This window comes from Ornithodoros turicata, unplaced genomic scaffold (assembly GCF_037126465.1).
Source record: "Ornithodoros turicata isolate Travis unplaced genomic scaffold, ASM3712646v1 Chromosome23, whole genome shotgun sequence".
NCBI classification, from domain to species: Eukaryota; Metazoa; Arthropoda; class Arachnida; order Ixodida; family Argasidae; genus Ornithodoros; species Ornithodoros turicata.
In genome coordinates this window covers 1,597,321-1,611,317 of record NW_026999342.1, presented here as the reverse complement: position 1 = coordinate 1,611,317, position 13,997 = coordinate 1,597,321, and the positions used below count along the sequence as shown (strand labels likewise).

Sequence of the window (13,997 nt, the reverse complement as noted above, 5' to 3'; positions counted from 1 at the left end):
CTTGAGGTAGTTCACCAGTGTACAGCGCAGCGAAAATCCACAAGATAAGGCCTATTGTATTACCTGTTGCAAAAGGCAGTGTACATTGAAATGAGAACGCCGTAGTTTTCCTAACTACATACAGAAAACGAAGAAGCAGAGCACAACCCAATAGACTAAGACGGCATGCTGGAAATTCTCACCTAAGAGGACCTAAGACATTCCTGAAGCCAGAGACATTCCTGAGTTAGCAACCTCGACTATGTTGACACAGGTCCACGCAGACGAAATGCTGTCTCACTCATCATCAGCAACTGTCTTTCGATAGACCTCACTTCCAACATGGTCGACCTATATCATCACGGAGCACCACTGCCTGGACTGAATGGTGTACCTGCATCGGGCCTTCCAAAGAGGTTGTTCTGCAACTGCTGTGAACAGAACCCGAAGCGTTCCTTCTACTGTACCGTACGATCTTATCTGGAGACCAGCAGGAAGCCGCAAGCGATATTTGCGAGATAGTATTGACTAGAGATGGGACGAATCCAGGATTTCTCGAATCCGAATCCGAATCCAAGGAAGGTTCTGCGAATCCACGAATCTTACGAATCTCGAGTCTTCCGAATGCTTTCTATAAAAAGAGAAGCAATCAAAGCAGAATTTGATATCTTTGTTTAATAAGAAACAAATTTCGGGGGAAGACATACCCACCCAGTCAGCACAAATTGTTGCAGTGACATTGCACCAATAATGCCATGTAATATTGATGATATGTTGCTAATGATGAAAGATGTGCAATCCAGAAGATGTGGGTTCGAGTCCTACAGCTGGCTAACCTTTTCAGTGACTTTCATCTGTCATCGTTCATTTCTTGGGCAAATTGAGGCTTTGTATGTATTTGTCCCTTCTATGTTGTTCCAGCCTCAGAACATCAGTTCTTTCATGTTGCTAATGGCCGCTTTCGTTATGCTGCAACGATGCAATTGAAACAACATTGCAAAAATGTGACATTGCAATGCTGATGTGACATTGGAAAAGACCGGCTTCGTTATTTTGCAACAATCACTACAGAAACAACATTGCAAAAAAATGTGATATTGCAATGTTTATGCGACACTGCCAATTACCCATTATTTTACAGTGCAGCAACGTTACAAAAGCAACACCGGAGGAGCACTACAGTCTTGGTGATATATATGTGCAAGTGAACAAAGTAGGCTTCATATTCAGTAATAGTCCTGCTCAGGGGCAGACTTTAGGAGAATGGTGCTGACGTTCGTCTGGAAAGCCTACCGGGATCGAAGATCAGGGAAAATCGCAGACAGCACTCGTGTTCGAACCCGTGTTACCTCCCAGTCTTTGCACAGAAGGCGATCATTCTAACCACTATGCCACGCGAGGGCTCAAGGGCTGTGGTCGTACTGATGCTGTGGAAGAACGCCATATCGAGGGTCAGCGCGCATTCACATGTGCGTAAGAATGGATTGTAATTATTTCAAGTTCTCGGTTAGATTAATTTTCTTTGAGATTATGTTGTCCTCGTCTCTATCCTTTTGTCCACAGTCATCTCCCACAGTGCGTCCGCAGTGTTGTCCCAGAATATGTCTCCCGCAGTCTGAATTAATTATCCCCATAATGGTCACACTAATCAATGTTATCTCACTGCAGCACGTGAAACATTGCTCGAGCAACAGATTCGTAATGTTTTTAAAATGCATATCGTCTCAAAATGCTGCACCAACATTAAACTAGAGACATTGTGGTAACATTCCATTTGTTCATGAAACGTTGCCGCAACATTTGAACACGTCGTCAAAAACAAATTGATAAATGACGTGTGACCGTCACGGGAAGTTCCGAACATTTCATTCATTGTTTATTGGTGGGAACTACAGATAGAACAAGATCGTGCAAACATTGTGTTACTGGAGCACTCGGAGCAAGTGCCTCGGAAATGCTGCATGCAAAACGTGCAACATTGCAGCAATATGTTTGTTTCGATGTTGCGGCAATGTTTCAGATGTTGCCGAGAGGTAACATTTCTAAGCTGCGACGTTTCCTCAATGTACCATGTGCAACATTGTTCTCGCAAGAGAATCACAGTGTTAGCTCTACGCATTCTTCGAAATACAGCAGACACGTTGATATAATGACGGTGTTGCAACGCCAAGGTTAGGTCACTGATGCACTGTTTTGTGAGCATATGGTATTGCAACATTGCATTAAAATTGACTGCCAAACACCACATCAGCAATGTAACTGCGACATTTCTTCAGTGTAGCACACGCACATTGCTTCGGAAACACAATCACACTGTTAGCTCTACGCATCTTTTGAAATACGGCAAAAACATTGAAATAAAGATATTGCACAAACGTTGAATTTACGTCGCTGATTAAGCGTTTTGGAAGAAATGCAATTGCAAAATAGCACTGATTTTGCTTTCAAAAAATTGCATCAACAACGCAAACTCCACATTACCTGAGTGTAACATATTCAACACTGCTTCAGTGAAATCATCGCAATGTGTAGCAATGTTAGCTTTACGCAATCTTTGAGACGTGGCATGAACATTGAAGCAAGTATATTGCTACAACGACGAATGTGGGCATGTAACATCGCTGCAACACTTCAACGTTAAGGTAACATTGATGCAACACATTTACAACATCTTGTGCTGTCTGGGCATATACATACGTCTTCCTAAGTGTAACTTATTTAACATGTTGTTCATATGGAAATACATAACTCAGGAGTCTGAATTCCCTACATAAAACTAAGAAACAATCAAAGCTAAACCGTGTTACTTTTAAACTTCTAATGTCGGAGTTTTATGTTGTGATTTTGTCGCGCCCCAGGGGCCGCCGGCCAGGCAGGCTTGGAGGCGCCGATTTTAAAAAGAAACAAACAGACGCGCTTGGTGGATTCGAAAGATTCAATTCGCAGTTTTGGGCGATGGAATTCGGATTCGCGAATCTCGAATCCCTGCCTATGATTCGAGGATTCGGTTGGCACATCCCTAGCATTAACCATACTCTGTGGGCCACAGGGCATTCACGAAAAACATGCACTGCGGAACGACGACCCCGGTTTCATCGTCGTTTTACAATGTACGAGGTCGCCTGCACCCTTGCACTTCTACCATTGATGTACTGCGGACTCTTCTTTCTGGCATCGCACGCAGGTAGATGTTCGAGCAACTCCCCAACGGCTGAGCCATACTAGAATTCACTTCCGAAGCCAAAACAGATACCTTTAATTGCTTATAAAAGGGGGATGAACGTGTAGTATATATTTCTATTGTCGGGAAAAACTCACGTGACCTCTAGCGTTGGGTCAATCGTTGGATGACAGTTGAGTAGCTTTTGGCTTTGCTTATTTTTGGCTCCCTGGGTGACCTGTGACGCTGGCTGCTTTCCCTTTCTCATCTGTTCTCTCCTTCTCCCCCGCTTTGGCGGTTCTGGCAAGGGCCCGAAACTCGCGAGTTCCTTTGCGGGATAAAGTGAGGCGTGAGGCGCTTCCTCACGTCATCGGACGTCAGGAAACGTCATAAATTAAACGTCATGGAGACATCCGGTAGATAGTGCTTACTGATTGGTTCCCATGAGGATGAATCCGTTTTCTGAGCGATGATTGGCCGTTTTCAAATTCATTCGCGAGCGCTCAAACAGGCGACAGCGCGGCGGCTGTACCGGCTGGAGCTGGCGTCCGTCTCGGACGGCTAGTGTTGTGTAGCGGTTGGGTAGAGTAACCGTTACTCTATGAGTTCTGATTTTTCCTGTTTAAAAACGCAAGCTGTATCATGTGAGTGTCCTCGAACAGTCACATCTGCCAGGGAAGATGCTTGCGCAACATTTCTGCTCTGCTTCTTGGTGTAGAAACGATTCGAGAGTCCGAACGCCTCGTACCCGATACCAGGTCAACGACTGTCGACAGGTAAGTTATGTGTTATTGCTTGTTGCCCTACAACACCGCATTCACTTCGTGTATTGTGAGTAAGTAGCTACTGTAAATCGGGACCGGAATATGCTGTGACCGAGACAGACAGCGTAACTTTGCAGTTACGATGGTAGACTAATTTCTTTTCGTGAAACAATAGCATCTTCATGTTATGATTAAATACCCGCTCACGTCGTACTGTCTATGACGCTACTGTAGGTATGACGCTACTGTAAGTCTGATTCTCGGTGATTTCGCTCGACAAGTTTAGTCCGACGTTGACTTAGTAGCTGTTCTGTACGTAGCTCCAAAGCCAACTTAGTCACGCTATTCGGCCTGAATATATCATTGTGAAGTAGAACAATAAAATATATTTTTGTACTATGGTCGCTCATCACACCCATGGCTTCATCTTGCAGCCACCGAGCTCCAGTCCTCAGTAGCAGTCCTTGTCAGAGGCAGTCCAACATCGTCAGGCTTCCAACATCGTCAGGCTTCCTCAAGCAAATTCCGGGGCAATATTAATGTCATGTTTTCGTTACCGCAGACATGATGTGTACGTCTTGCTTGCATAACCGTATGTCGCACAATAAAATACTTAATGTGACAAAAACAGCTAGGGCTCCGTCGTTTTTCAGTAACTCCCACCGCATTCGGACAAACGCGAACCAAAAAACAGTGAAAGGAAGAAAAATGAAACAACAAAAGAAGACTGGAAGCAGAGCAGAGAGGAGGAAAGTAGTGAGAGAGAAACAGGCGACACGTCATTTACGTCATTGGTGACATAATGAAAAAATAGGGTGGCTGGTCCTCAGTCCATGATAGGCAAGCCTGAGCGATGGGCAAGACACGTAAACAAACACAAACACGAAAGGCTCAAAACCAGCAAGACGTTTAATTGATAACAACGAACTTCATGAACATGTAGACGGTGCGAGGGAAGACAGAGAGAGGGGAATAGGGAATTGAGGACAAAATGAGTCGAAGGAGGTCAAAGGAGGCGCTTGAAGGCCGGGTGGATACATACAGACGGCACACTAATACAATTGCCCACACTCTGTCTGGCCAACGCTTCTCTCAAAAGACGTTTTCGCCTGTCTGGTTCCCCCAGCACCGCCGTCTGGGACCATAGGGGTTGACAATTATTTTACACATTCTTAGATGATCCAACAAATTTGAATCTGGGTTATTTTTATGCTGGCCCAACCTTTGGTTAACGCATTGAGATGTTTGACCTATGTATACAAAACCACAAGCTAACGGGATTCTATATACAACATTTTTTGCACAAGGAACAAACTTGATGGTTCTGTGTTCAACATTACAGGCAGACTCTCTGGTTTTGAAAAAGGCGTTAAACCATCTAACCTGAAGTTGTTCCTAAAGAGGAGACGGACCCTCATCTCATTCGACATAGCCTTCAAATTATGCGAAATCTTGTGGTAGTACGGTACTGCAACTTTCTTGTTTTTCTCATTTTCTTCCATTAAGCGTTTCGGGCGAGCTTGAAACTGAGCAAGTAGATTGTGCTGTATTAGCTTAAACTCATATCCTGCTCTTTGTAATTTGGCGGTCTGTAGCTTGAGAGCACTGAACACAAAATGCGAGCAAGATTTGGTCAATGCACTGGTTATCAAGGAATTTATCAAACTATTTTTCACCAACTTAGAATGGCAACTCCTTCTTGGCAGAAGGGGTTTTTTACTTGATGCACCACATTCCCAGCATAACCCACCTTTGAAGTGTAAGGTCAAATCTAAAAACTTCAACTTCCCGTCGGTAGGACGCTCTTCCGTAAATGTTAATTCGGGGCCCGATTCACGAGCCACACGTTACAGTTCTACCAAGCAGGAGCGGGATACGAGACATAAATATCAGATCATCAACGTATCTAGCCACCAAAACAGTGTCAGGCAAACACGAATTTACAAAAGCACTTACATGAGAGTTGAGGCGAGAGTTTACGTGTCTTGCCCATCGCTCAGGCTTGCCTATCGTAGAATTTATCCAGTTTACGCCATTCTGTCACTGGTCCTCAGTCATCGGTCCAGCTCCGGAGGCCACGTGAGTTTTCCGCTACAATAGGTTTCTACTACAGCTTCGCGCCCCTGGTTCTGGGTGGTTGTGTATTTTCGTTCGCGTCGAGTGGAATAAATAACAAAATGCAGAAGCGTTGGCTGTTTCTGTTACACAAAGTGCTTTATTTTTCGGGATAGGTGTTTCCAAATCACAAACTGCAGTCTGCTGTAGCTGCGCCAAACACGAACATGATATGAACATTATTTCTGAAGTTCCAGTGATATGCAGAATCAACTTTGCATTCACTGATAGCTGATGTCTCACATGGAAGACTTCACAGTAGAACAACAGTGTATTGGCTGCACAGGCACACACATTCAGAGATCCGGAAACAACGCGTCACAACGAAATAAAAGACGACGGTACCCAAGCAAACAGTGCCAATGGCCCGAGGTTGGCAGGGGTCCGGTAGGCCTTTGGCCAACAGATTCTTTAGCCAACAAAGTAAAATTTAAGGTTGCCCAAAGTTTGGCACACCAAAGATTGGTAAATGATTGGGTGCCATGTATGGTACAAACACGTTGGCCTGGTTTCTGTCAATGTATTGAGTAAATCAAGTTGTTTTCGGACAAAGTGCGATGTGAAGTTTTCAAAGGTGAACGCATCGTGAGGAATGCACTTGCTGTGGCTTGCAAACAGCGTCGAGATTCAGTGAAAAATATAAAATTAAATAAAGTTCAGGAATACAGAGCAATGTCCCACACTGGCCTGGCACACTGTTGGCAAGGATATGGCAAATATGTGTGGCAGCAGGTTGCTTGGCCAACAAAGCAACTTTTTCGATATGTCAGCCTTCTGTCAGACAATGTAGGAAGGGAGTTGCCTCAGGACAGAAGCCGCCGATATTTCGAACAGAGACTGTTCTTCTTCTGGGCACCGTCCTCATCATTGGCATGGTATTTAAAGGGTTAGGTGTGACGTGTTTAAAGGTTCATGCGAATTGTGGGTCAACAGCCCGGAGGGAAGAAAGGTCCGTACGGGTTTTTACGGCGGGAGTGAATGGCTGCTTTGTTAGAGTGTTGAGGGGATTATGTGAACGTAGTGATCTAGGCTACAGACCGGTTGCAGAAAAATGAAAGGTTAACGAACACGTGGACGAAACGGGACAACAGGCAAGAATTCGCAAGCATAGCGAAAGATAAGGAGGTTAGTGGTTACGTGGGGAAAATTCCAGAACGAGCAATTTTTTTTTTTAATATATATTTGTAATACAAAGTTGTGGCATGCAATAAAGAGAGCAGAAAGCAGTGGCCATGCAGAACATAACAGATGATAATGGAGGTAGATGGGAAAAGCATATTTTATTTGTGAAGTGTTTCTAGGGTGCCTTGTGATTTGTTGATACCGGACGGGTGAAGAGCGTTGAACTTGTATATGAGATAAGACTCCCTATCACGTCTGTCACGTGTGGATCTAAACCCGGTTTCTAGAATATATAGTTTAATGTTGTCAAAATTGTGACCAGGAACATTAAAGTGTTCGGCGACTGCTTTGGGGAGTTTGTTGGACGTGTCGGTTCTGTGTCCGGTAAGGCGGTTGTTCATTTGTTGGCCGGTTTCACCAATGTATTGCATAGAGCAGTCGCCGCATTCAATGCAGTATATAACATTGGAGCTTGTGCATGTGAATGCGTGGTTAACGGGGTGGGTGTAATTGCTCGCAGTGCTTTTGATGGAGTTAGCGTGTTGAACGTGCTTGCATGTTTTGCAGCGCGGGAGGTTGCAGGGTCGTGTTCCCGTGTACGGGGCGCTCGTTTTGCTGATTTTGGCATTGACCAAGGAGTCTGCCAGGTTTCAGACAATGATTGGCAATAGCTTGGCAACCATGTATGGCACGCATACTTTGGCAAAACTCGTAACAGTCCCTAAAATCAGGGGTCGAAACCAGAACTGAACCGTAACCGAACCCGAACCGAACCGTAAACATTTTTTCTCTCGTCTTGAACGAACCGGAACTGAACCGAAAAAATATGATGCGGTAACCGGTTCGGCAGACGGTAAAAAAGCCTATGGGCACCGTGTGCTAGAGTTTTCTGTCGACGGCAGCGGCCCCTCGAGGAGAAACGCGGCGTAATGCCCTGGTACAAGCCAGTAGCCTCTTGCAGTGCTGTGCTAGTTTCGCCGTTCGAAAAGAGCGATTATACTTCTGTATCTGTCGCCACTTACTATCAGGGTTTACAACTGCTTTTTCCCTTCAAAAGCACGTTCGGAGGTCAAATTCAAAGCCAAAACATTTTATCCGACGAACCCCAGATGGCGCCACTCCTTATATAACTTCCCCTCTCCCCAGGATATCCCGTCTTTCCTTTCTTGACACCGTCGGAGGTCTGTTCATCGCCGTCGCGCTCCCCATTTTCCTTTTTTGTTTTCGGTCTTCATATTCAGGTAAGTCTCGTTACACGATCTCAGTCGAATCCCGCCACCTTTTCCTTTAGTTTGGGCAGCTCTTGAGTTTCACCCTGACACCGTACGGGTGATCAAGAACTAACTTTCGGAACCGGGTACCTGTTCCCCACGCCGCGGCAACCGAATGCTCATGCCTTCAGGCTGGAGGTCCTCTGGGGCCGACTTTTCCTTTCACACCCGGGACAGACGATCACGCTGAGGCTGGAAGGCCACAGAAGCGTGCCTCCCACTAACCACGCTGAGACTGGAAGGTCACTAAAGCGTGCCCCCTCTAGCCACGCGGAGGCTGGAAAGCCACTAAAGCGTGCACTCTCTAATCACGCAGAGGCTGGAAGGCCACTTAAGCGTGTATGCCACTAACCACCGGACGCGGTGGCAGCCCACTTAGGCCGGAAGGCTGTCCTGGGCCTAGACTCTAGGGGGAGTCCACGAGTCCTAACTTTCGCCCCAACTATCTGGGCTAGTCTGGTGTCGGCGTAACCAGTTTTTTTTAATCGGCCGTGACGAAATTTTCGGCCAAAAATAGGGATAGTTTCGGGCGGCATTAGCGGTTACACCGTCCTCAGCCAAATTTTCGACAGGGAGGCGAAACCAACGTGCAGATGTGACGCAACAAAGCATTGCATTCTCTAGCGGAGTTCTCTTTTTGACAGTAAATTAAGATTTGTCTCTCCCCTGTCGTTCGCAGACGATGTCGACACCACAGACAGAATCTCAGGCGGACCTCCGCGCTATGGTGGAGAATCTGACCGCAACTGTGGCGTCTTTGGCCAGTCGCCTACCGCCACTCCCGGAGCAGGAGGTGGACGTCAGTACTTTCTACCTGGAGGACGATGCGGCCTCCAACCCGGTCTCTTCACGCCCTCCAACACCTACGGGTTCCCCTCCGCCTACAGGCCTAGATGGGGAAGATGAGGAGGGGGACTCGGAGGCACCCCCAGGTGCAGACAACTGGCTCACAGGCCTGGCCGGAGTTGGTCCTCGTGAGGTGTCTCCGGCCATTGTTGATTTTGTTCGGTCTCACTGGGGCCCAGAAGGAAGACCTGAACGCTGCCGTAAGGCTCTTGTTGATTTCCCGCGCTTGAGACTTCCTTTCCTCATTGTGCCTGATCTCAACGTGGAAATGAAGTCTTTGGTGCGGGAGGCAGCAAGGGACCGGAGGCGCACCGGCACGGAACCCGACCTGGACACAGGGGTGGGCCAAAGAGACCAGGCACTCAGGGATGCGCAAGCGGCCATCTCATCAGCCGTGAGCCCTCTGGTGGCCCTACTGGAGAAATGTGCCGATCAAGGGTCGGCACCAACGGACACCCTTGCAGGCTCCAACAGCCGTATTGAGAGAAGGGTGGTGGCGGATCACCTGGCAGCCTCCCTCTCCCAGCTGGGACGCTTATTCGCCTTCCTGGGGAACGAGCGCCGGGAAAGCGTTCTCTTCCGGATCGCGCCAGAGCTGCGATCCTTCGGCACCCAGGGGTCTCGACCGGAGGATGAAGGGGCTGACCAGCTCTTTGGAAAGTCCTTTCTCGAGCAGATCAAGACCCGAAACGCCACTTTTCAAGCCCTCCGCGAGGCACGCCAGGGGACCGCCCGCGGTTCCACGGAGGAGACTGCTGTCAAACGGAGTCGGCTTACCCCGCCCACCTCCACCATCCCCCGTCGCCCAGCCCAGCCCTTTCAGGGAAGGCCTTTCCCGGGGGGATACCAGGGAAGGGCCACACGAAACCCCAGAGGTAAGTCCCGCAGTCTGGCCACTCTTGCCAGCAGGCAGAATACGTCATTGTCTTCATGTCTGGGCTCAGCTTTCCCAGGACCCATGGGTTCTGCAGACGGTTGTGGGTTACCAGCTCGAATTTTTGCAAACACCACAGCAAAATTGGCACATCAAGTGCAGTCAGACCACCAGTCACTCCCAGACCCTCCCGAAAGTGATCATGGAATTACGCCTCAAAGGGGCTCTATCCCCCTTACCCGTACAAAACGCTCGCTTTGTGTCCCCCTTCTTTCTAGTTCCCAAGAAGGACTCGAGTTTGCGACCCATTTTGAACCTGAGAGAGCTGAACAAATCTATGATCCACGAACATTTCAAAATGGAGGGTTGGGACACTGTAAAGGGCCTGCTTCTTCAAGGGGATTTCCTAGCACGCATCGATCTGAAGGATGCATATTTGTCCATCCCGATAGCGGAGTCCGATCGTCCCTGGCTCTGCTTCCTTTCTCAGGGCAGTTGTTACCAGTGGAATGTTCTTCCCTTCGGCCTATGCACGGCACCAAGGGTGTTCACCAAGCTCATGAAACCGGTCGTGGCTTACCTAAGAGCCCAAGGGATCCGGTTAGTTATTTACCTAGACGACATTCTGCTCATGGATCAATCTGCACGATGCCTGTTGTGCTCCGTGCAGCTGGTACTCAACCTCCTCCGGTCCCTAGGCTTTGTCGTGAATCAGGAGAAGTCTCATTTATCCCCAACTCAGAAACTTCGTTTTCTGGGATTCGAGATCTCAACAGCTCCCTTGGCAGTCGCTCTTCCCCTAGAGAAGGGCATGGCCATATCCCGAGAACTCAATATCCTACTCAAGCCAAGGATATCTGCAAGGCAGTTAGCAAAAGTGATTGGTCTTCTGAACGCAACATCCCTCGCGGTGCTCGAAGCCCCACTTTATCTCAGGTCACTGCAATTCCTACTTCTTCAAACTTTGAAGCGGGGTTCCTACGAGAGCATGACTACACTCTCCTCGGAAGCCAGAAGGGACCTCTCGTGGTGGAGCAAGGTGCTCCTCACCTGCCCCAGTCGACGTTGGTGCGAAATCCCAGTTGTACAGGTGATTCAGACAGACAGTTCCCTACAGGGCTGGGGGGCCAGCTCGAACGGACAAGTAGTGGGCCATCAGTGGACCGCAGAGCAGACTCAGCTTCACATAAACGAGCTAGAACTGCTGGCAGCCTTTTTAGGGCTCAAAGCTCTAGCAAAAGTCTCAGCACAGGGCCTTATTCTCCTCCAACTCGACAACAGGACGGCTGTCGCAGCAATCAATCGTATGGGGAGCACTCGTTCTATGCGTCTCAATCGGACCGCCCTCCAGCTGTGGTCTTGGTGCCTGGACAAGGGTCTCACAGTGCAAGCGCAGCACATTCCCGGGGTTTTGAATGTGGTGGCGGACCAGGCGTCCCGATTCCGGTTCGACAGCAGCAGCTGGAAGCTACATCAGTCTGTCTTCCAACGGATCAACCGGCTTTGGGGACCAATCAGGATGGATCTGTTCGCCGATCTGTCCAATTACCAGGTACCCCAATACTTCAGTTGGAAACCGGACCCGGGGGCCACGGGCGTGGATGCTTTCAGCCAACATTGGGCAAGTCCAGGTCTCTATGCCTTCCCTCCATTCAGCATGGTGAATCGCTGCCTTCGGAAGATGTGCGAGTCAAAGTGCTCCCTCATACTGGTAGCCCCAATCTGGCCGTCCCAGCCTTGGTACCCGTCCCTTCTGCGCTTCGCTTGCCAGGAACCTCGGGTTCTACCAGCCATCCGAGACCTGCTGCGGAATGCAAGAGGCACGACCCACCCACTTTTAGATCAGGGTCTACGTCTAGCGGTCTGGAATCTAACCAGCAATCAGGCTCTCATTCAGGCCTTTCAGGAGCAGCTTCAGAGCTCATTGCAGCCTCATGGCGCAGGGGCACAAGGCTTGTGTATGACTCCTGCTGGCGAAAGTGGGATGGCTGGTGCAATGAACGGGCGGTCAATCCATTTTCTCCCCCTTTAACCCAAGTCCTCAATTTCCTCGCCCACCTCCATTCGGATGAACACCTCGCCTACAGAACAATTAATTGCTATCGCTCGGCTTTGTCTCAGACAATTGGAACTTGTGAGGGTTATCCACTGGGGGAGCATCCAGCAGTATCCAGGCTACTTCGAGGTGTCTTCAACCTCAACCCCCCTCGCCCCAGATACTCAACTACTTGGCCCGTAGAAACAGTGACCACATATATCGCTTCCCTCGGACCGAATAATTGCCTCCCCTTGCGTCTTCTCACCTACAAGCTGGCTATGCTTCTAGCCCTGTCCACCGCAGGCCGTTCAGCAGACCTACGTCTGCTGTCTCTGAAGAGTGTTAAACGTCAGTTAGCCGGCTGGGAACTGACGCTTGACGGTTTACGGAAGTCAACTAGAGCTTCAAGTGACTGGCCATCGGTCTTTGTTCCAGCTCTCCCACAGGAGCCACTTCTCTGTCCAGTGCTATGCCTTGAATCCTATATTGAGCGGACCCTCCCTCTCCGAGGGGATTGTTCACAGATCCTCTTGACAACTCAGAAGCCCTTCAGGCCAGCCTCTCGCGATACTGTAGCAAATTGGCTGCGGCGCATGTTAGGTTCAGCAGGCATTGACACTTCAGTGTTCAAAGCACACTCCACTAGAGGGGCCGCGACTTCCAAGGCACAGAAGGAGGGGGTCTCCATCCCGGAAATCCTTAAGGTTGCCGACTGGTCGTCAGACACTACGTTCAACCGTTTTTACAGACGTAACTTGTGCTCGAGTACATCTTTTGGGGTGCAAGTACTGTCGCGGGTGTGCACAAGGCTTTGAACCAGCAGTTGTAAACCCTGATAGTAAGTGGCGACAGATACAGAAGTATAATTACCAGTTCTAGCGAATGGTACTTACCTGAAGTTAGAACAGGAATTATACGATGTATAGGGAGACACTTACTATCAGGGTGTGAGCCCGCCCTTAACACCAGGATCCCACCCTGGGTCTCTTTCCCTGCCTATCCCATGATATTCACGACTGCTATCATCACTTTGTTTTGTCTCCTTTTACAGGCAGGGGCAGAGTCTAGGAATTTTCATCAGGCGCCGGTGCCCCGACGCCCCATCGTTAAATGCATCAACATCCCCCTTGGTTTGAAATAAATTCTTGAGTGTGCACACCCTTACATGAGTGTCTTGTGACTCACTGCCTCCTCCTTCAGCAAGGAAAGACGGGATATCCTGGGGAGAGGGGAAGTTATATAAGGAGTGGCGCCATCTGGGGTTCGTCGGATAAAATGTTTTGGCTTTGAATTTGACCTCCGAACGTGCTTTTGAAGGGAAAAAGCAGTTGTAAACCCTGATAGTAAGTGTCTCCCTATACATCGCATAATTCCTGTTCTAACTTCAGGTAAGTACCATTCGCTAGAACTGGTAATTAATTTGAAGCTGCCTGCATTCAAAGGAGAAGATAAAATGGAAACTAATTTTATGTAGTAATCTGCCACGATAACCAAGTTAGTGTGAAAGTGACGCAAGTTGCCGTAAAGTTTTCGTCCTTCTCGCTGTATCGTCCCGATGGTTCCCGCCTATCACGTATTTGAGAGAGCGCTTTCACGGCAATCTATCCAACTTCCTGCTCAATCCGTTGTTTCTAACTCATTTCGTGCGTTTAGTATATTTGTCAGTGACCAGTTGGGCATCACGATGCTGACTTATAGCACAGCAGCTTGCGTGAAACAGTTGCGAAATACACCAATGAATGACCAATGAATATAGTGGAACTTGGCTTAAAATAAGGTCTGCTCTGTGTCGGACAGTATTTATTTATTTTAGTCGGACCCCAAGTTT

At 48.4% G+C, this 13,997-nt stretch overlaps 1 protein-coding gene and 1 long non-coding RNA gene across 2 annotated transcripts; both read left to right on the top strand.

The window, feature by feature from the left end:
* Nucleotides 1-10,015: 10,015 nt before the first annotated feature.
* On the top strand, nucleotides 10,016-13,333 carry LOC135373291 (uncharacterized). The gene is made up of 2 exons (XR_010416405.1): nucleotides 10,016-10,132; nucleotides 13,221-13,333. It is a non-coding gene; the product is annotated as an uncharacterized LOC135373291 (long non-coding RNA).
* Nucleotides 10,334-13,210, top strand: LOC135373270 (uncharacterized). The gene is made up of 2 exons (XM_064606501.1): nucleotides 10,334-11,371; nucleotides 11,413-13,210. The coding sequence occupies exons 1-2, from the start codon at nucleotides 10,334-10,336 to the stop codon at nucleotides 12,982-12,984; spliced, it is 2,610 nt and encodes an 869-aa protein (XP_064462571.1). The 3' UTR covers nucleotides 12,985-13,210.
* Nucleotides 13,334-13,997: the final 664 nt, after the last annotated feature.